Here is a 22,820-nt window from a genome sequence, read left to right on the forward strand (position 1 = left end):
AGAACCTTGGAAAAAAAAAATCATTCTTTTATTTAAAAACAGTATTGCTAAGTTACATGTTCAATCCACGAAAGAAAGGTGCAATGTTTAAGACCAAAGGTAAAGTGTTGAAATATAGGAATTATGAATCAAGATCCACATGTAAGTGTTGCAGAGAAACAGCATGTTAACTGACAGAACATGACACAAAGAATTTTTTCCTTTCGTCTTTAATTAAAAGATATAAACTGTAAATGCATTTATTTAAAAAATAAAAATGATTGCATATGCATTCACCGACAACACCCCAGAAAAACAAAATCAGCCCCAATCATAAAATACAGAAAAGAAAAGAGCAACAGGACAAAAAACAAAAGGAGGAAAAAAAAAAATTAAAATGAACAAATATTCTCTGGTATATATAGTTAAATGTGCTTTTATTTTATCTTATTTTCTCATCAAGCTAGAATCAATAACTGAGCTCTTGCTAAATCCTGCCTGAAAGAGATGCAATTTTTGTGATTAAAAAGCTCATTTATCTGCCTCCCTCAACACTGAACAATCGATTAATTCCTCATTCTTGTGAACAGCCTCCTCTATCAGGACTCAGACTTCTGGTCTTCGGACTCCAACCTTTCCTTTACTGACTGTAGTGTCTTGAAAAATTGTATTTCAATTGGCAAACAGGAGATTAAAAAGGCATTGGGGAAAAAAAATAATAATAAAAAAAAAAAATAATCCACTGACCCCTAGTGCTATTCAGTTTCTATCCAGTAAATATCTACAACAGACTTACTGAGCATTTTAATATGCAGTCTAAGAAACAAGCACTGTATTTATGGATTGCAGAGAGAGAGAAAAAAACAATGGATATACATCCTCAAATGTACACTCGTTTCCTCTCTACAGACAGGCACTGAAACCAAGAGGCAGGCGGGTGGCCGAACGTCCCTGTTCACCGCTTATCGCAAACACACTCACACGACGCAATGGGCAAGCGAGGCACTCCAAGTATGCAGAGTGGATGATTTGTGAGATGCAGTCATATTTACACATTCATTTATATTCAGACAAAAGTGAAAAAAACCACAAACTGGGTCCACCAGCAGGGCCGATTCACAACATATTGAAAAGTGGGAGCACCATTCTAAAACCAGGACTACAATTTGTCTCCGCGAGTTCTTTTGTTGCTTTTTAATTGTGTTTATTAAAAAACTAAGGGGGAGGAACTCTTTAGTTACCACACAGAAACTAATTGTTGTCAGTGACAATTTCAAAGACCAAACCAAAGGTGGTGGTGGGGGGGGGGGATAAATCCCAAAACAGCTCCTGAACGCTTTGCAAATTTGTCACAATGCAAGGAGTCCCATAGAGCACGACTGTCCTCGTCTACCACTAGAGATCGTTCTTTGAATGCTACTGGTTTAAAAAAATAAAAAAAATCTCCCAAATCAAAAATCCCTCTGCCTCTTTTGTAATGCTTCAACGCTTTCACAATAACCTCTTCCTAGAGACTGAACACTCAATGAGACCATCCACAAAAACCACAGATGGATAACTTAAGGGGAACTGGTGGTCATCTAGTGCTTTTAGAAAACAATGACCAAAAAAAAAAAAAAAAGACAAATGTCTGTCACGATGAGTCGAGACATACAACTTAGAGATATTCTATATACATTATTTTCTGCAGGCCACATATGACTGATGCAATTTGGCATTACCTTTTTATCAATGTGAACCACAAAAGCAGGATGAAGCAAAATAATCAAAATATCATTGCCATACTATACTAGTGTTCCAATAGATGCAGAAGCAATAAAAAAAAAAAAAGCAATGGTTTATAAAGCTGGATAAGCTGGGCATGTGACTAAATAGACATTTTAGTCCCTAGTGTTTCCATTATAAAAAACAAAAACAAAATAAAAAAGTGGTATGGACCAAAATCAAGAGAGGAATTAATTGTGTAGTGTCCATTTTAAGTAGTGGCTGTTCTCAATCACATTGATCTCAATAAGAGTAGGAGTGACAACTAGAGAATGTTGAAAACTACAGAAGGGTCTTTGCAATTAGTGGCAATGGTCCCGTAAGTGATGAGATCAGAGGCTCAGCAGGGACAGTAGGCAGGAGGAGGAAACTCACGGCGGGTGATGCACACTATCAGTTTTTCTGTGGAGAGAAACAGATGAGACGTGAAGGTCAAGCGTGGTACTCTATCATTGAGTTCACTAATAACAAGGGAAAATGATACAGTAATGCGTCATCAAAGAGCTGCGATGAGAATTTGTGCATATTACACAAATCACATCACCCATTTTGAGACAGATAAAACCACAGTCATGTGACCAAAGTGGGACACATGAGGGGGAGAGATCAGTGTTGGGGAGTAACTAACAGATAGCAACGACGCTACTAATGAAACATGCCACTGGCTGAGCTGTTTTCTGAATTGCTTTTTTATTAATGTAAATCAGTGCAGTATATGAAATATTTGCCTTAGTCATTTGTTTTTGACTCTAGCTGACTGGAAATTTGATCTATTTGAGATCCTTGTTTAAAGCACCAGATAAAAAACAAAAACAAATTTTATATATATATGTATGTATGTATGTATGTATGTGTATGTATATATATATATATATATATATATATATATATATATATATATATATATATATATATATATATATATATATATATATATATATATATATACACACACACACATACATGCATATTAAATTATAAGAATGCATAAATTAAAATATAATTTTTATCCATTTTACATTGTCTTCTTGCAGTGAAATATTGACTTGTGTTTGAGTGTTTTTGTAAATGTTTAAACTTAAATGTCTTCCTATTTGAGATCCTTGTTTTTGCACCTGATAAATATAGCTCTCACAGTAAAAAATTAAATCATAAAATAAATGAAAAAAGATAAGTTTGTCAGCAGCTTGTATTCCTAACTACTTTTCAGTCCCTGTAGCTAGACTGTAATTCAACTACTGTAAATTTGGAGTAGCTTGCAGTTAGAAAGCTAGTTTCAAAGAAAGCTTCCCCAACACTGGAAATTAGTAAACCCATTTCCACTGGAGCACAGAATAACAAAATACTGTTAATGAGGGTTAGAACCACAAATACACAGAGCGGCGCACATACACTTAAATGTACACATGAAGCCCATGCAGAAGGTGGACACACATACCATGCGTGCTCATGCACTGAGTGGGGGGAGGGGAGTAGCCTAACCATCATAAGAGTCCAACAGAGGCAAAGAGCCCCGTCTCTCCCCATACATTCCTCCCTGAGAGTCAAAGAGAAAGAGAGATTGAACCAGGATAAGAGAAAGGCATCGAAGAAGAGGTGAGTGATAATAGGAGGAGAGGGGAGTGTGAGAGAGTTAGTTGAGGTGAGAACCCCTCTGAGTACTATTAGTGAAATTACAGTAGGTTAACAAGTTCCAGCTTGAGTAGTGTGTGGGTTTTATGATGTCTGGTGTGCAAGGAAGTTAGTGAGAACACAAGTTTGTTTGTTGTGTGTAACTGCACAAGGGTGGACGTTTCCCTTTGAAGGTTTGCGTTACCTGAGGTGCGTCTCTGTCAGAGCGATCCAAAGTGTCGTCTAAAGTGTTTCTCCGTCCTCTCTGGTCTATCGTAGAATAAGCGTCTGGAGCCACAGACAAAATTGATCATTTGTAACTGATCTCTCACACTTAGTGAATCACAGCATAGCGATTGCATAGAGATTGTAGTAAATTCCAAATTTTCCAGTGCAAATACATGCATACATTTCATATACAGGCATATACACACACACTGTATTTCGTATATATGAAGTGTAAACACTTTCCCCCCCAACCATGCATTTTGCACTGTAAGTTTTATTTTTTGCAGGAAAGTGATACTTTTATTCAACAAGCATGCATTAAATTGTTCAAAAGTGAAGTAAAGAGATAGACATGTTACAAAATATTTACTTTTTCAAATAAATGCTTTTTCTATGCATATGTATATGTATATGCAAATACATTTTTTTTCTCCGCCATGTTATAATATAGTAATGTATTTAATTTTGAAGTGCAAATTAAAGCAGATACATCACAAAAACTCAACTAGCAAATGTGTCTAAAAGCTCATTTTAGACCTTGAATATTTGCATAAAGTATGAGAATAAAGTATGTGCATTTTACCTGGTCCCATGTCATTAAGTGGAATCATGTCTCTGTCCTGTTTGCCCCCTAACAAAGAGACCCAAACACAGTCAGATCAGAGACACAAAGTCCATCCTGCATGTCCATTCGACTGATAAACGCATTAAAAGCCATTCAGCAGGAATGTGTTGTGTTCTTACCCCTGTCTATTAGCGGCAGGGTGCTGTCCTCGTATCCCCCGTTGCTACGGGTGTTGTTAGGAGGGTTGAGGGTGACCATGAAGTCTGTTTTCTTCCAGCCGTCCTTCTCCAGCGTGCGGCGGAGCTCTTTGAAGCCCCACACGATCTGCAGGACCTGCCCAGCGCCACGTACCTCTCGATCTGAACGGTTGCTATATGGGGAAAATACCGATTGTGAAACACTATAACTACGGCTCATAAAAAAAGCATTTGCAGTAAAAAAAAAAAAAAAAACTTCCTTTTCCAGGTTCCTTCAATGTGACCAGCCAATTAACACAAAAACGGATACACACACACCTGTCTTTGTTGATGAGCACCAGTCTCTCGATACCCTGGGAGCTGCGCAGGGATTTGGCCGCATCCACGCTGGAGCCGATCACTTCCGTCATAGTGCTGAGAACAGACACCACCGTCTCCTCCGAGAGCCCGCGCACAGGCTGACTCTGACCACTGCCTGGCAGATTGGCCACCAAGTTAGGCACTGAATGCTTCCCTACACAGAGAGAGGAAGATTCATTTATTGAGACTGTACAAATATGGCAAATTTGATGGTAATAACACTGAATGGACACAAATACAACGTCTAGCACAAACAAACAGGTATTATTGGCTCACACACCTAACAGCTCACGGTTGCGAGCGTCAATGGCCAGGTTCCTCAGAGCTCCAGACATGGCTCGGACCACACGGTCGTTCCCATGAGACAACAGCTCCGTCATCATCGGCAGGCCATGTTCCTGTCTCATCGTTGCTCTAATGTATCGCCCATACTGACAAAAATAAGGACAGAGATCAAATTACGAAATTATTACACTCGTCATGGAGCTAATCAAACAAATATTAATGAATAAATGGTGATTGACTAGGGCTGCTCGATTATGGGAAAAAAATCATTGATTCTTCTGATTAATATTAAGGTTAGATTTCAAAAAGTTGATTAGTAACGAACATGAAGCAGGGCAACATCTCACTGCGTGATGGAGCCTAGAGAATGCAGTTGGAATACCCCTAAAATTCAAGATATCAGGGCAAAAATGCCTCATCGTGATAGTTAAGCAATAGTAATGAACGCAATCACACGTGCTATTTTTGTCCCAAATAAATGTGAAAATGCAAATGTGATAGATTTTATACAACAGTTCAATAAGTAAGAAGTTAACATTGTGTTATATTTTAAACAATATTGTTTGCTTTTGCTCAATTTTGCCAAGGAAAATATTACCTATAAAGCCAGAACAGAACTGTTGTGCGTCTCCGAGCAACACACAGCGCTGTTTCATTTCTAAACGATCCGCATTGAGCGAATCAATCGGGTGAACCAATGATTCAATGGCCCATTTATAAAGAGAGCATTTACTTCATTCCTGAATGAATCAGCTGTTTGAATGAATCAAATGAATAAACGAATGACTCATGACTTACTCATTTAGACATTTACCGCCACCTACAGGCAGTTTTAGTTTCTTATTTAGAATATCCTTTAATTTCATTTAATTAAAATAATAATTCATATTCCACATTTCCATATTAATAATAACCCAGAAATGAAAATTCCATGGCCACATGGTCATTGAAGCCTAAAAGTTTGAGTAATAAATTCTATGTTGAATCCAAATATATTTTATTTTTCTAAACCTACTTTTTGTAATGTCTATTTGATGCTTTTCTCATTTAACACTATAATAACTATCTTTTGGGGGTAATTTCTCAGTCAAATTTGATGTGCGATTAGATTAATTACCTGTGGCGATTAATTAGATAAAGAAAATTGTAATCACTTGACAGCCCTAATATAAGTTTTTTGTTTCATAACTGCTTTTTTTGGGAAGGAAAAGTTTATTTTAAGCCCTGAAAGTTGCAGTATGCAAGTTCTGAAATGTCAGCATTATTGTGTGTACTCACAGTCCAACGGCCTGCACACAGGTTCTGCACGGCTCCCGCGGCGGCTTCCAGAACCGATGGGTTCTTACTCTCTTTCAGAAGAGAAGTGTACACGCGCACAACCTCTGGCTGGAACAGCAATTCATAACCTACCAAACAACACAATTACTACATTATTTCATCTATTATCTAACTACCAACTATAACAAGACTAAACTGTCATTGTACCTTTGGCTGGTGAGCTTCTCTTTGGAATGTCAATCATATCTGAAGTTCCATCATCCTCTTTTTTTCCTGAACAAAGCAGATGGCATGAGAAACAAGCGAGATCGAGATGAAGTGACAGATCTAATCTGTCATTTAATGACAGTGATGTAATTTATGACAATTCAGAAGCAAAAGTCTGTCTTCAAAGATTTAAAAAGGGGATTTTCTTTAGACAAAGAGTTTATTAGAGACAGTTCTGACAAAGGTTACATTTATTCCCTGAGGGAAAACCCCAAGTTGTGTAATGATTAAATGACTTGATGCAGACGGCTCAGTTTTCACAGTAGTATATGCCAAAGTGACAATGTGCACGTTTAAAAGAATCAGACAATTGTCTTTTAAAATGTCTACATCAGGGGTGTCAAACTCAGTTCCTGGAGGGCCACAGCCCTGCAGAGTTTAGCTTCAACTCTAATTAAACACACCTGATCAGCTAATCAAGTCCTTCAGGCTTATTTGAAAACTGCAGGTGTGTGTGTGTTGAAGCAGGGTTGGAACAAAACTGTGTAGGGCTGTGGCCCTCCAGGAACTGAGTTTGACACCTGTGGTCTACATGATTAAACATTAAAAGTGAAGGTGTGTAAGGAGTGGACTTATTGGAAATGTTGAGCTCGGGCACCCTCTGGTGGTTACTAATGAAATGTTATAAAATGCAGCAAGCATTTTAAAGGGCCAGTCAAACAATTAAGAAACAAAAATCAGATTCCAGAAAACATTTCGTTTTGGGATCTCGTCCCTCCTTTCCCAGTTTTCTAGAATAGCCAGCTAATTTGTATATTTGTGGTAAAAACTGTTCCGTGAATGGTTTGGATGATACCTTAGAAGGCAGCAGCCTATATAGGCAGTAGTGTATCTCACTAGGTTTTAAAACGGAGTGATAGTGTCCAATGTCAAAATACATCCATTTCCTTCCGATCGATAAAAACCTTGTTTGTGTGACTGGTCCCCTTAATAGGCCTTCTTACTTTACAAAAGCAGTGCAGCTCATAAAACGAATGTGAAACAGGATGAGAAATAAATTAGTTTCTCATAAAACATTTCCCGTTTCAGATCCAATTTCTGAACTTTGACTTATAACAGGGTTAATAATGGGTTACAATAAGGTGAAATGCAAGTGATTCCCATAATAGCAAAGCGAAGCCTTTACTTAAAAAAAAAAAAGAAAAGAAAATAAAGAAAAAAGTAAAAAGAGAGAAAAGCTTACCTTTGGAAAACCACTCGTCTGTTACAGGATAAAAGGATGTACGGAATGAGAGCAGAAGAGACAGATACAGAAGAAAATGAGGAAAGTTTTGGCATAAAAAAATTTGCAGTAGTGCCCCAGCCACCATTGAATTATTTAGCAACAAACCCACAAACAAGGCACACCACACAATTCATGCATGCTTCATGTCCTCCGTGTGCAAACAAACTTCTATATGATCTGACACAAATCAAACAGGCTTAACAGACTTCTAAGTGTGTACTATGATTTAAAGACTAGGAATAGGCACGGCCTCTTGGCTTTGTTTACACGACACAGAGATTGTGTACTGGAATGTAAAGATAGCAAGTTAACTTATTTTAATTGGTTACGCCCCACAGCTAGTGCCTGTGTTTTTCTTTAAATGAATCGGAGGCGCACCTTTGCCCTTTCGGGAGCTGAAGCAGCCGCCCTTTTGGGAAGAGGCGGGGCCTTGATTGACAGGAGTCATCTCCTGATAGCGCTCAGAGCCTGGTATCTCCCGATGCACTTGATAGGACAGATTCCTCAGCAGACACACACTGTTCTCAATCAGCTGCACACAGACACAACAAACACGATCAAATAATAGATAATTTGTTAGAGATTGAAGCAGGATAACTAGAAATGTTTTTATAAAACTGTTGAAAACCAAAGAAAAGGCTGATCCTACTAACTATATAGTAATATTCAGAATTTGCAGATTCTTATTCCACTCAATGATCCACTAACTCCTGGTTTCACAGACAAGGCTTAAGCTAGTCCCAGACTAAAATGCATGTTTGAGACGTTTCAACTGAAAGCAAGTTACAGATCTTAAAATATGTCAGTGCCATTGTTTTGTCTCAAGATGCACACAAGTAATGTGTTTTTCTAAGGCACGTTTATAAAAGCTACTTAAATGTTCTAATTGAACGAAGGCTTAATCCTGTTTAAATCCTGTCTGTGAAACCAAAACTACCTAAACTAAGTTGTTTTTTTTAAGAAGTCTCTTATGCTCAACAAGGCTACATTTATTTGATCAAAAACACAGTGAAACATTATTCTAACTTAAAACAACTACTTTAATATATGTACTATATAGGTTAATATATGCAATTTATTCCTGTGATGGTAAAACTGAATTTTCAGCATCATTACTCCAGTCTTCAGTGTCACATGATCCTTCAGAAATCATTTTATTATGCAGATTTGCTGCTCAAGAAACATTTCTTATTATCAATGTTGAAAACAATGTTGAAAGAACAGCATTTATTTGAAATGGAAATCTTGTGTAACATTATAAATATTTAAAGGGGTCATTAATGCTTTGTAATGTTTTCATTTAGCGTGTAATGTATCTGTGCATATAAGATCTGCAAAGTTTCAAAGCTCCGTCTTCCACAAAGAGATTTAACAGAGAACATGGATCGAGGTGTTTTAGACAGGTCTGGATCAAAGTCCATATATTACTTCCGCAAACATCTCTGTCACAATGTAAAATATTAGCATAATTTCCGCTGAAAGGCAAACGCAAAGAAAGAGGGTGTGGTTTCGGTGAATTGAAGTGTTGTCGGGCTTGCAAAGTAGGTTCCGAATGATCGGCTTGATCATCTGCATTTTCGCAATCTGACTTGGGCTCGAACTGATATGGTAAAACTGACGGCATTATTATTTACTGAGCGTTTACAATTGCTTTAGAATCCTTGGTAGCTGAAGCTCGCGATTATGTTTAGGGGAGTTACATTTCCGACACACGCTTGAGATGTTTGGCCAATCACAATGCACTGGGTCTGCAGGCCAATCAGAGCACTCAGAGCTTTAGAAATCCACACGTTTCTGATAGACTGGGAATAGAGGAGACTCGATAATATACAGTATGTAAAAAGTATGTTAACCTATTCAACTACACCCAATAATCAAAATAATGAACTTTTTAAAATAGCTTCATATGAACCCTTAAATGCCACTTGAGTAATTCTCTCTTGCTAACTAAAAGTATTAATAAAAAAAATAAAAAAATAAATCACTGTCCCCAAACATTTGATTGGTGGCATATAATTGTACAACATTGGTTTAAGTTATTAATTTATTTTTAAAATACTAGTGTATTTTGACTAGTGTGTGGGCTCATTTAACTAGTCCTGTATAAATGGGCAGGTTAACGTTTCCAAATTTACTGTTCAAATTGTCTTGACAGCTAAAAATTGCAGTGTGTAATAATAAAAACGACCAGCAATGCTTTCTTCCCTCTTTGCTCTTCCTGGAAACATGCTTGTCCTGTCATAAAAGAGCAGTGAAAGTGCAGTTCTCAAAACTTAAATAGTCACAGTTCAGTTGTTACCTTGTTGTCCACATCTTTACAGTTGATCTGTGACTGGACGATGTACATGAGAGAGTCGACCAGTCCAGAGCACTCCCTCAGCTTCCTCCTGGCCTCGCTCCGCTCCGAGCTCACATTCCTGAGAGCGAAACGTCATGCAACTAATTAGGACACTGCCTGTTTAATGTTTAGCAATGATTGGCATGCACAGAAACTTTTAGCTTCAGGTCATCACCTAAAACATATTAACCAAGAGTACACAGATGGCATCAGGAAAGTTGACCAATGAAAGAGAAAGCGAGGGTTAAAGGCAAGACACTGTTAGCTCTACTTAAATGTAATCACGGTGTAAAACCACTCCTCCGACTGAACGGAGCTCTTTCTAAAAGCCTAATAGGCGAGTGGGAGAAGCGAGGGACACTTTCAAAGAGAAGCACTCAAGGGAAATAAGTGGATTCAAAGATCACATTTCTCTCTTTTGTCCAAACTTTGTCCTGGTTCTTTCACAGCCTTAGAGGTTCTTGCTCTCACACACAATTCAAGAGCATTTCCTTTGCACTTCCTGTCTTTCTTCCACATCAAAATGCAGCTTCCTCACACACAACTTTTCTTGACAGGAATTCTTTAGCAGCACTGAGGCACACCCCTCCCCCCTATAAAGGCTTTCATTAATCTGAATCATGAAACTGTCCCTTCCAACACATCCTAATCCTTTCCTCCGCCCATCTTTCGGTGTTCCCGTGGCTTAACTGCATCACCAAAGTCATGCGTTTGATTCCCAGGCTGATTAAGGGCATTTTCACACCTGGCTCTAAGGAAACTAGTGATTTCTCCCTTAGAATGGTTCTTTTAAGCGTATACATGAACACTGCAATAGTGATTGGATTTAAAACCAAAAAAAAAAAAAAAAAAAAAAACGATACGAGGTAACTTGGACAAGGTGGTCTCTGCCAACTTGAACTCTGAAGCGGTTCACTTGTGGCGAGAAAGCAATCCAACCCACGGACCAATGAACCAGGCTGTATCACAATGTATAATGAGCAATGCACGAAAAGCGGCAGTGTTTGCTTTGCGAAGGCCTCTCAAAATAAATCGTGGGTTAACCTGGAGCAAAGATGAAGTTTGGTCGGACAAACATATTTCAGAACTGTCTAAAGCACAAAAATACAGGCGAAGCCTTGATTCGTGCACAAAAACGATAAACTAAATTAACGACAAGTACAAAGAAAGCCACAATAAGCCCATGGAACTGTTGTCATCCTGACATATGACCTCTATCCCAGAACATGAACAGGTGCACTCTGACCAACGTGAGGACAGTTGACTCGCACATGAAATAAGAAATGTTGCTTTGTGAAAGCGAAACATGCATTAACGTTGTGTACCTTAAGCAGCCGGTGGTGTTGGTGAGCGCAGTCTCCCACTCCAGGTGTCTGGGTTTGCAGCTCTCCTCTCCACCTTCGTTCCCCCTCTCCCAGCCAGAGTGCGGAACCATCACCTCATCGGACAAGGCGTGCAGCGCGTGGTCCACGATCTCCATCTTTACAGAGTCATGAGACGACAGGTTCCACAGCGTGCCTGTCAGAGGACGAGCCATCGGTTACAACAATCCATCTTGTCTGACCACTTGTGTTTGAATCACAAAAAGGTTAACGTTGGCATGAAATGGAAATTTCAAAAGGACATGACTTTTTATATGTTTTTGAAAGAAGTCTCTTTATGTGCATTTATTTGATTAAAAATATAAAAGATTTATAGTGTAAAACATATTATTCCAATTTAAAATAACTGGTTTGGTAAAGCTGAATTTTCAGCAGCTATTAGCCATTCTAATATGCTGATTTGGATTATAACCTGATACTATTTTCAGGATTCTTTGATGAATAAAAAGCTCAAAAGAACCACATGTTTGAAATATAAATCTTCTGTAAAATTATAAAACCTTGATTTCCAGCGCTAAGGAGTGTGTACCTGTTATAGTGTCGGTAAGGTCCTGATCTCTCGTCTTCCTCAGTAGCCGCACCAGTGCGGGAATTCCATCGCAGTTCTTGATGGCTATCTTGTTATCTGGATCTCGTCCGTATGAGATGTTCTTGAGAGCTCCGCATGCCGCGTAATGGACCTCCTTCTTTGGGTTATCCAGCATGGACACAAGGGCAGGGATCCCCTTCAGTCGTCTTACATCTGACTTCACCTGCAAAGATAGGCAGAGAAGACTAAGCGCATGGAACTTGTGTGCTACACCATGAGTGACTTCGCCATCGGCGCCAAACCCCAGCACTAGGTGATGAATCACTGCTATGTAGGCGGGGCTACCCAAAATATTGTGACTAGCATCCTGTGTAAGTGTGTACTAACCTTATCATTCTTAAAAGTGAGATGTTGCAAGTAAGCTGCAGCATTGCTTTTGACAGGGTCCAGGCGGTAGTTGAGCATAGCGATGACTTCAGGAAGTTCAGGTTGTCTCCATGCTGTGGGGGCGGGGCCTTTACGAAGAGTGCTATCCAATGATGCCATGCTGCCTCTCTCTCCCTGAGCCAGTGGAGCTCCTCCTGCCCAATAATACATATCACCAGCTCCACTCATATCACCATCCAGTGTGCCCTCATATGACCTACGCAAAACAAGCAGCAGCACATATTAAGTGATTTTTTCCCCCACCTTAATAAATTGTCCAAATTTGCTTAATGTTTAACAGAACACACTAACCCTGTCCGGCGTGGAGGTGGTGCATGGTGTGGATGTGCCAGCCGGGGCATTGTGCTGTAATGCATGGCCGGCCCCATGCCGTAATCGGGTTCATCATACCCCAGGCTCCTCTGATCATCCTCCAGGCCGTAGGGCTCTGGGACAAAGCGCTGCATGCCAGAGATCTCCAAAGCACTGCCCATACGCCCTACCTGGGGCTGGGCCGAGTACGGGTCCAACTGCGGCCGGCTGTGTGTGCGGTAGGCGGAGTCAAGCGTCCTGTAGCCATCCACAGGCCTAAAGAAAAATAATTTTTCATTTGTAAATCTTCACTACTGGTCAAAAGTGAGAATTTTTTTTAGTGTATTTGAAAGAGGTCTCTTATGCTCAGCAAGGCTGCATTGATTTGATCAAAGATGCAGTAAAAACTTGAATATAGTGCAATAAGTTACAATTTTTATATCTTTTAAAAAGTAATTTATTTCTATCAAGGCAAACTTTAACTTTCTCCAGTCTTCAGTGTCACATGATCCTTCAGAAATCGTTCTAATATGCTGACTTGAAAGGCACAGACCTGTAGCGGTCATCCATGCGTGTCCCTCGACTGAGGCTGGTGTAGGCGTCAGGAGGAGGGCCGCTGCGATAATCATCATAGCCACCTGGAGGTCCATAGTGGTAGTTACGGGGGACAGTAGAGGTGGGGTAGTCCATGGGGCCAGCCGGTGGCCTGTACACACGGTCCATTGGGGTATTATAACCGGGTATCCCAGTGACTGAACCAGTGCCATCCAGGGAAAGTGTGTCGGAAACTGAGGGAATGACTGTTCGTGTGGTGGTTGTCTTTGTGACCTTCTTTACCTGATAAGAGAAAGTGAAAATTATCTTTCCAACTTGAAAAACATGAGGCCATACTAGACAGAATGTCACCAGTTAAATGATATTGTACGGCTACAGCAAACTTACTGTGGTCTCAGTGCGACGTGTGGTTCCATCATCATTAGTTTCAACAGAAATAATAGGCATCGCTTCATGGGGGTCCTCGACTGTGACCGACTCAACAATATGACCAGGGTCCAACATCCTGTACTGTAGAACAGGCGCACAAACAAAGAACAATAGTGAGCATAAGCTAAGAATAGGAAGTGTCACACAAACACCATCTGGCACAATCACAGGTGTATGTCAATGACCACGATAGCAAGTTAGTACAGAAGCAAAATAATTAAGTGTAAACACCCAGGATTCCACAAAAAGGATGGCCTGGGACCAGTGCTGTGTTGACACTACATCCAGTTCATTGTTAATCTGTTTTTATTAGGAATGCTGCTCTCATGTACTCGTACTCATAAAAATGCTCCGATACCGAAAAACAAAACCACACAGCATGTGTAGTGTTCTGTCAACAGAACAAACAGAGATATGTGCGTGTTGAGCGCACATCCCTTTTTCACAAACATTGCAAGTTTGGTTGGATGTCTCAAAATAGAAAGTAAAACGATGCAACTATTACTTGACAGTGAGTGAGTGAGTGAGGGAAAGAGAGAGAGACCTGACTTATAGAAAGTAAAACGATGCAACCATTACTTGACTGTAAGGAGGGAGTGAGAGAAAGAGAGTGAGAGAGTGAGTGAGTGAGTGAGTGAGTGAGAGAAAGAGAGTGAGTGAGAGAGTGAGAGAGTGTTTTTTCCCCCCTGAAGGAATAGTTCTACCAAAAATAGTTCTGTTACACGTGCTTCATTGCTGATCGCTTACTCCGTACACACGTCAATTGGATTACATCTAAATCTTATATGTGGCCTAAGCAAAAACATGAACTTATGTGATTTATGTATAACGTGGTTTTCTATATTATTACAGGAAAACGTCATGTGATTATGGTTTGCCGGGTATCGGTACATTCATCGTTTTTATGCTATGTAACGATTCAATATAAAACTTTAACAAAAGTGTTAAATGTGTTTATTTTCCTGACACATACAAAATCATGTTTGCAAAAATTACCCATTTTATAAAATTTGTGGCAGGGTAAGAAAAAAATAACCACAACAATAGTTATATTTTAAATTAATACAATATTAAAACCATAATAAATAAATAATTTCATTATTAAGATTTTAAAACTATGTAATTTATAATTAATAATAATTTAATTTTGATTTTAAAATATAATAATCGTCATCTTGCAGAACTGAAATATACAGAAAAACAGTTCATTGTGTTCATTCACACCCCACACTAACCTGAGTCCCGTTTATGTATCCCTCGTTTAATTTGAGACGTTCTAACTCTGCATCACCAGTGACACGGCCGTTCTAGAGAAACAGAGAGAGAAATGATGACAGATACAAAAACATGCATGTAAAATAGATGAGGAAGGCGTGAAAGTGGCCAATGACCAAGGCGGTGAACAATGCTAAACATTCAGAACGACCACAGATTATAGCAGGACCTCGAGTAAATACAACAGCATATGAAAAAACATGACCTTATGAATGTCCATGCAAAGGATAAACACTGAAGACACTAAAAAAACAACTTAAGTTAACGAGACCATTGCACAAGAGAAACATGACAGGGTTGCGGAAATGAATGATGAATACATGGATGAACGAACGCCAGGAATGAGATGGGGGGGTTGACCGCTACCGGATAATATTACTCATGCTTGTACACAACAATGGCATGCAACACCATTCACATTCACACTTAAAGCACAACTTCTCTACGCGTAAACCTGGGGAAGTGGGCTGCTATACTATTCCCACTCCACAGAGGGAGCCGTGAAAGTAGACTGTAATCCTAGCTTGCAGTCGGGCTTGTGGGAATCTGTCACAGCAGGTAGAAACATAACATAATATCTATACAACTATGTCAACAGAGAGGGTATATACAGAAGATGGTGGAATTCCAAACACTGCTGAACAACTTCTTATCTTTGTGTCTGTGTCTGTGTGTGTGAGAATGAGAATTTTTTTTTTCCTGAAGGAATAGTTCTACCAAAAATAAATACGGTGTTATTTACCCAGTTGCTTTAAACTGATGCAATTCACAAATATCATTCGCATTTGTGTGGAGCATGTTGAATTCAAATGTGGAGCATCAAGATGTGTTGCGCCAAGATTGACGTCAATGGTTCTTCTGCTCCGTATTTAAAATGTACACGAATGCAAGTGACATCTGAGAGCTATGACAGAACGAGTGTAGAAAGACTAAGAATGAAAGTTTGGACTGCAGCTTTATATGAATTTTTGACCCATTTATTATTTAATAATAAAGCGCAGCCTAGACATTTTGCAAAGTATTGTCATGTTCCCCATAATAGACAGTAAGACAGTAATAGATTTGAAACTAGTGTCGTTACTTCTAGCTAAAACTATTAAAATTGAGTTTCTGTAAATAATACAGTAAAAATATAAATTACATTAAAAACATATATTAGATAATGTTGGCAACTAATTGAAATAAGTTCAAGAACTAACGTTACTTAAACTGACATCATTGATGCTAAAAATGACAATTAAAACTAAAATGAAAATATAAAAAAGCTAATTAAATGAATATATAAATAAAAATAAAATGGTGCATAAATGAAATTGTTCATTTTTAGGTGAAGTATTCCTTCCAATTTTGTGAGATGTTGTCTTAATCTGATGTATCTGAGAGCCAAGAGAAACAAAAGTTGTGTATGCAACTATCTAGCTGTGAATGAAACTTTCAGAGTTTCAACTCACTTGCGCACAGTCGACGCCCTTAAAGGAGGGGGCGTGTTTAAGATCATGCAACCAATCCAAGAAGTCCTCTAGTCTACAGCGAAGTAAACTGAGAAAGCTGAGATTAAGACGATACTTGACGTGTTCACGTTGAGCAATTCCACCGAAAGATGGAGCTTTCTGAAATCCTCTACACACAAGGGAGACTCATCTTACTAAACCGGTTTGTTATCTCTCCGCTCACAGACATCAGCGGAAAGGGGTTTGGGTGTTGAGAAAGTTTCTGTGATAAGGGAGACATTCATCATGAGGACAGTGAGCAAACGGGAGAGAAATTCCTCTTCGTTGAAGAACATTCATTCCGCTAAGTCAAACAGACAAGGTTAATGACACATGTGCGATGTACAGACATGCGTTTTGTGAGAACCTACAGGGTTGACATTCAATGATGTGGTGAGAGACAAATTGGGGACATGAAGAAACAACATGCAAGGGAAACATGGCTTTACTAAGTAAGGCTTCAGAGCGTTCTGTGATGCCACACACGCCATTAACTGCAGAATGATGCAGAGGGCAAAGGATGGGCGGCGAATGATGACAAGAGGAAAGGATGCAAATGGTGGGTTCTGGTGACACTGAACGCAACAGTGAAGGATGGGTTAATCGTCATGCTCCTTGAGGTGCCAACTAGGACACATTGGTGCAGAGTGATGCGGCATGGGTGAGATATTGCAGGGTGATGATGCGGGAACCCTGCTGCTGCGTGATTGGCTGGGAGGGCGTTACCTGCAGGGTGGGGAGGGGGCGGGGTAGGGTACCGGAGGGCCCCACGCTCCTCCTCTCCTCCTCCAGAGCTCGAGTCAGACGCTCAAACTGCATCTCCTGCTCTCGCACGGAGGCCAGGAGAGATGCTGCATTCTCACACTGCTCCATACACACTGAGAGAAAGAGGACAGGGGTTACACACTCTCGTCATGAGATCGAGCGCCTTACGCACTCCATAAGTGTCCTAAAAAAAAGAAAAGAAACATGCGCTCCACGCAGTCAAACAGACACAAACACATAGCTTAAAGTGGTGTGCATCATGTGACCCATGCGCCAAGCTAAATCAAGAAACAGTAACAGGGAGAGACACAAAAGAAATGTGAGATAGAGAGAACATGACAGACAGAAAAGTAAAAACTGAGAAAAGAGCGCGAGCAAGACAGGTGCTAACAATGCGCTTCAGACGCAGGCGTGATCACGCTGCCACCTCTGAGCGACAACACAGAGGAAACCAAACCGGTTTCAAGCTCGCATAGGAGAGTGATTCAGATGCTGTGTGAGAAGAGATCGTGTGGAGGCAAATAGACGAGTGCAGACACAACAAGGAATGAGCCACGGCCTATTCAAATCAAAAGTGGCTCCACGGAAACGTACTGCAGATAAATGAAAGCCGTAAATGCTCTTTCTACTGTGCTGTCCTTTCTGGAGGACATTTCACTGTCTGACAACTGAAAACAAACTCAGAGTTGTTGGTTTTCCTTAAGCACAAAAAAAACCTAACTAGGACAGCAACAGTACCATGGTACAGTCAGTGATGGGATCATGTATTTATATAGTACTTCAAGTATACAAGTTGATTAAAACCAAATTAAAATAGTCCAAATAAATAAATAGTAATATTATGGTACTTTCAGATATACCAGGATATTGAATCATAACAATTGAAGTACCATGATGCCCCTTAGATACGAGACCATGGAGCTTCAAGATACTTAAAATGCTATGCTACAGGTAAAAAAAAAAAAAAGAAGTCAATAAATCAATAATATTATAAATATATTTACATATATACACATACATACAACGATACTGAATAATTAAAATAAACACTACGGTATTACCATGATTAACATAATAAATAATATTAATAAAGAACACCACTGTACCATGATTCACATAATAAATTTTATATTCAATGATATTGCATAACTAAAATAAAGTACACCAAGTATTACCATGATACATGATAATAATAAAACCAATAAACTATTTAAAAATTATTTTTAATAAATGGCAAAACATGGTGCAGTTGTGGTACTTTGTAGAGGACGACCAATATTGACTTCTGATGGCTGATGCCGTTATCTTAGACACACAAACCCGCCTCCCCTCACTCACTCGTTTCATTAACTCCGGATGAACATTGTTGGTGTTACAGTCGGGGCGCGAGTTTTGCCGTGGGATTGCACATCGTCTTATTCATCCCTGCAGATTTGTGATCACACTCAAAGTGCACGCACAACAACAACAAAAAAAAAAAAAAGTGCACGCACATAAAGCAGACTAAATTTAGTTCCGTTTCTCTGCTTATCGCGCTTAGTCAAATACACACAAAATAATGTCACAATGCTTTGTGAGTATTCACTTAAACACAGTCGGTTATGTTTTAAGTGAACAAACAGTTGAGAAAGAAAACGTCAGGTCTTAAAGTGACAGCAGCCTAATATACCAGCTGCCAAATTACAAGATTACCATCTAAATGGTAGTTTTTCCCCATGATATCGATGTCAAAATTGTGGCCAGTGAAAATGCTAAGTGGCAAGTAACTTTGGAAAAACATACACATATAGATGGCAACTTCTTGGTTCTGTAATCTGGCAAGTTTGTGTGCTCAGAATCATATATTTTTTTCAAATAAAGACGAAGAATTTTACATACGGCACACAGTGAAAATGACACGAATATGACATAGTGGGCAACATAGCGCAGCATAGTTTGAAATCAAGGATTTAAAGTTTGTTGAAAGTGACCGCTGAACTCCTGTCCACATTCAATTTGCATGGACCGACGCAGAATACACAGTAGATGCTGGCTACAAATGCACACTTCAGAAAGATCTCACAGCTGGATTCAACCAAGTCTGCAAGGTTTGTGAAAATAAATGTTTATTAGATATTCAAAAAAAATTTTTATATAATATAAATTTAGCTGAATGCCGATAGTAAATTAGAAAGTATTATAGCATCTGCTTTTATATAGTAATAGAAAGGCAAACACCTACTTTTTTCAAATGCAGTTTACTTTCTTTGTTTAACAGTTCTATGTTAGACAGAACTGTTAAACGGAGACGAGACCATAAACAAATAAAGAGAATGAGAGCGCTGGGTGCTCAGACATTCTCAGCACTGCCAAAATAAAAGTCTGGCGAACCGTCAAAATAACGGGAGCATGCCTATGTTCCCACAGCCCTATGTTCCCACAGCCCTATGTTCCCACAAATGGCCTACCCCTGACCCCACCCCTAAACCTACCCGTAACTGGGGTTTAGACAAGGTTCCCACAAATGGCCTACCCCTGATCCCACCCCTAAACCTACCCGTAACTGGGGTTTAGACAAGGTTCCCACAAATGGCCTACCCCTGATCCCACCCCTAAACCTACCCGTAACTGGGGTTTAGACAAATCGTAAAAAAAAAATTCTTAGAAATGTGGGAACATAGGGCCGTGGGAACATAGGGCTGTGGGAACATAGGGCTGACCCCAAAATAACAGTCACGCTTTAATAAATCTCTTTATTTGTTCAAACACATCGGCCGATGCTGATATTTAAAAAAAAAAAAAAAATCATTCTTTGTATTATCTTCAATGCATCTCAATTCACCCTTGACTTGCTTTAAAATAAGACCATTCATGCCTTAAAACTAAAGTAAGCTTTGTAAAACAGCTGGAGATGGTCAGAGGACATATTTTATTATTTTGGGTTAAACATAGAAGCTCTCTCGTTAGATCCTCTCAGTGGAACTTATTGTGATATCAGTAGCATAGTGTATAAATAACTACTTGTGTGACTCCACGCTGCATTTGCTCATTAGCACCAGTTATATCTGGGTGGGGTGCAAATGCTGCGTGTGAACAGCAGATGAAAAAAACTGAGCTCTGGAGAGCTGATCTGAGCACTGATTTCAGCACAGCGTCATATACGGGTAGCGGAGTCAATCTGATCTACAGGTTGAGAGGTTTATAGGGTTCCTTGGAAGAACTACCTAGAAAAAGGCTGCATGCCGGCTTCGCGCAATGTACATTAGCTTACAATAATGACAAAAAAGGGAAGAAAGTGATAAATTATTCTAGGGAACCTGACTATTTCCGACCATTTATAATTGAACTTCCCAAATTCTCAGGTTTATTACGGTTAAGCCAAAGTGAAAGAGAAACGAGCCCATAGCTGCACCTGCCCTCGTCCATGAATCATTACTATGCATCATTACAAAAGATAATCAAAACATAAAACATGCTAAAAAGGAGTTTAAATAAATAAACAGGCAAGCATGATAACCAAATTCCCCCAAAGCTCACCTGCATGAAAGTACAACCACGTAACCGTTTACAGGAGTAGTTCACGCAAAAATTTAATTCCGTCAACATACACTCATCCTCATGCCATTATTACTGCACCATGAATAATCTATAACTCATATCCGGTAGTGGTTGACCAATATGGATTTTTTTGATGGCGATGAGCAGGGTGGCCAAAATTAGCCTATTAAAATTTTACCCTATTTAGTAAATACTAGGTGACTGAGTGTGTACCGATACATAAATGACAATATTGCGATATTACAAATTGCAATACTGAATTCACGATACTATCGTGATATTTTAAGCCAAAATAAAGGAGAGGTTTTTTAATTTGATTAAAATAGTATTACTTTATTATCAGGACCCACACATATTCCCCCACTGCATTATTATAAATTATATATAGTAGTTTAATGTAGTAATGACACAGAAATTATAATTTTTTTCAATGCAGGCATTTGTTGGATCTCTTACAGTGCCCAGACTCTCGCAGTGCTCGCTATGCCCCGCCTCTCCCGCTATTATTGCACTACACATTTAAGAATAACCCATCTAAAATGCTTTGACTAATCATACTACTAAAAACTAAATGTGATATGGTGATTTAAATTATATTTGCGCTTTCACTTTGAGGAGTGCCATTCTGGCAACGCTTAGACGATCAATGCAATCAGTTCTAATCGCATGTCGAAATGACTATTACGATAAACTGTAAATGTTAGTTCATCCAAAAAATGTAATTCTGCATTGACTCATGTTGTTTTCACACGTCATACAAGCATTTGACGTCAGTGTACGTCGTCGTAAATCTGTTCATCATATCTCTTCAAAAGGCTTGATTTAGGATTAGACCACTCGATTGATTATTTTTACGATGCCTTTATAATTTTTGGGGGGATCTTTTCAATTTAAGAGTAATGGACTTTAAATGGAGGGACAGAAATCTCTCTCATTTGTTTTTGGAAGTTGAGTGAAAATCTTACAGGTTTGAAACGACATGAGGGTGAGTACATGAAGGCAGAATTTACATTTTTTGGGTGAATCATATCTAAAAAATACAGTAAGCTGAGTCTTGGATAAAACAAACTATTGCAAATCATACCGTTTACATCAACAGTAGTCACATTTTTATTGCGATTCTTGATATAACGATGTATCATTACACCCCTAATACTTGCAGAATGTCACTGCAGAAATTATACATGTGTATTTCAATTTAAAAATAATGTGAACTGCAAAAAACAGATTTATACTTTAGAAAGGAACTTCTTGACTCACTTAACCCAAGTATTTTTAACAAAGTAGTAAGGATGCAACGATACCTTTGTCATAACATATCTGAATATCAGCCGATACAGAACCGATACCAGTGCTTTTTTTTTTTTTTTTTTTGATCATTGTAGATTTTCTATACCTTTCTATGTGTTTGAAATGTGATAATAAATTTGTGGTGTTAAACAATCCACTAAATACCAGGGAGAGCGCCAGGCCCATTTTAGGGGAGACTTAGGCGTATAACAGTTTGAAATCAAAGACTTAAAAGTTGACATGTTCATGCGTGTCCAGTGACAGCCAAACTCTCCTGTCTCCAAGTCACACAGCTTGCAATCTTCGCATTTTCGAAGGACAAAATGCGAAGAACAAAGAATTGTGCCCGAGTATGTGCAATCACAAATGAGGGACAATAGTTTTAAGTGATGGAAAGATTCTCACTGAATAAAGGACTTATATTTTAGCAGCAAATTTTATGGGTTCAGAACACTTAGGCTTCAGGAAAAACATGAGGTTGAGTAAATATTGACAGTTTTAATGTCTTCATAAAACTGACTTATGAGGCATGAGCCATGTGGACCACTTTAGGGTACTTAAGTCATTTTTCTTGATGCTTTGATGTATAGAAAAGAACAGCATGAACATTCTTCAGAACATCTTCGGTCGTTTTCAACACAACAACGTCACACTGGTGAGTGAAAGGCAGAATTTGTTGGTTTTTTTTAGGCAGACAATTTAAAATAAAAGATCCTTATCTAAAATAAAGATC

At 38.9% G+C, this 22,820-nt stretch overlaps 1 protein-coding gene across 20 annotated transcripts in view; it reads right to left on the reverse strand.

Moving 5' to 3' along the window:
• ctnnd1 (catenin (cadherin-associated protein), delta 1) overlaps positions 1 to 22,820 on the reverse strand; it is a 32,106-nt gene continuing 9,286 nt past the window's right edge. For 2 of the 20 annotated variants that reach the window (XM_081360229.1, XM_081360218.1), the window contains exons 2-21: positions 17,222 to 17,373; positions 14,966 to 15,037; positions 13,689 to 13,811; positions 13,300 to 13,583; positions 12,747 to 13,022; positions 12,396 to 12,651; positions 12,009 to 12,231; positions 11,423 to 11,615; positions 10,059 to 10,176; positions 8,138 to 8,291; positions 7,718 to 7,735; positions 6,475 to 6,540; positions 6,268 to 6,395; positions 4,985 to 5,135; positions 4,663 to 4,858; positions 4,327 to 4,517; positions 4,166 to 4,213; positions 3,560 to 3,642; positions 3,226 to 3,280; positions 8 to 2,145 (exon numbers count right to left, since the gene is read on the reverse strand). In XM_081360229.1, coding sequence (XP_081216355.1) covers positions 2,084 to 2,145; positions 3,226 to 3,280; positions 3,560 to 3,642; positions 4,166 to 4,213; positions 4,327 to 4,517; positions 4,663 to 4,858; positions 4,985 to 5,135; positions 6,268 to 6,395; positions 6,475 to 6,540; positions 7,718 to 7,735; positions 8,138 to 8,291; positions 10,059 to 10,176; positions 11,423 to 11,615; positions 12,009 to 12,231; positions 12,396 to 12,651; positions 12,747 to 13,022; positions 13,300 to 13,583; positions 13,689 to 13,811; positions 14,966 to 15,037; positions 17,222 to 17,368 — 2,844 coding nt within the window. In that variant the 5' untranslated portion in view covers positions 17,369 to 17,373 and the 3' untranslated portion in view covers positions 8 to 2,083. Of the gene's footprint in view, positions 2,146 to 3,181; positions 3,281 to 3,559; positions 3,643 to 4,165; positions 4,214 to 4,326; positions 4,518 to 4,662; positions 4,859 to 4,984; positions 5,136 to 6,267; positions 6,396 to 6,474; positions 6,541 to 7,717; positions 7,736 to 8,137; positions 8,292 to 10,058; positions 10,177 to 11,422; positions 11,616 to 12,008; positions 12,232 to 12,395; positions 12,652 to 12,746; positions 13,023 to 13,299; positions 13,584 to 13,688; positions 13,812 to 14,965; positions 15,038 to 17,221; positions 17,374 to 22,820 lie in introns of all 20 variants that reach the window. The other 18 variants (XM_081360236.1, XM_081360235.1, XM_081360223.1 and 15 more) reach the window with 10 other exon arrangements.

The sequence above is a fragment of the Scardinius erythrophthalmus genome, assembly GCF_964197995.2.
Source record: "Scardinius erythrophthalmus genome assembly, chromosome: 3".
NCBI lineage: Eukaryota > Metazoa > Chordata > Actinopteri > Cypriniformes > Leuciscidae > Scardinius > Scardinius erythrophthalmus.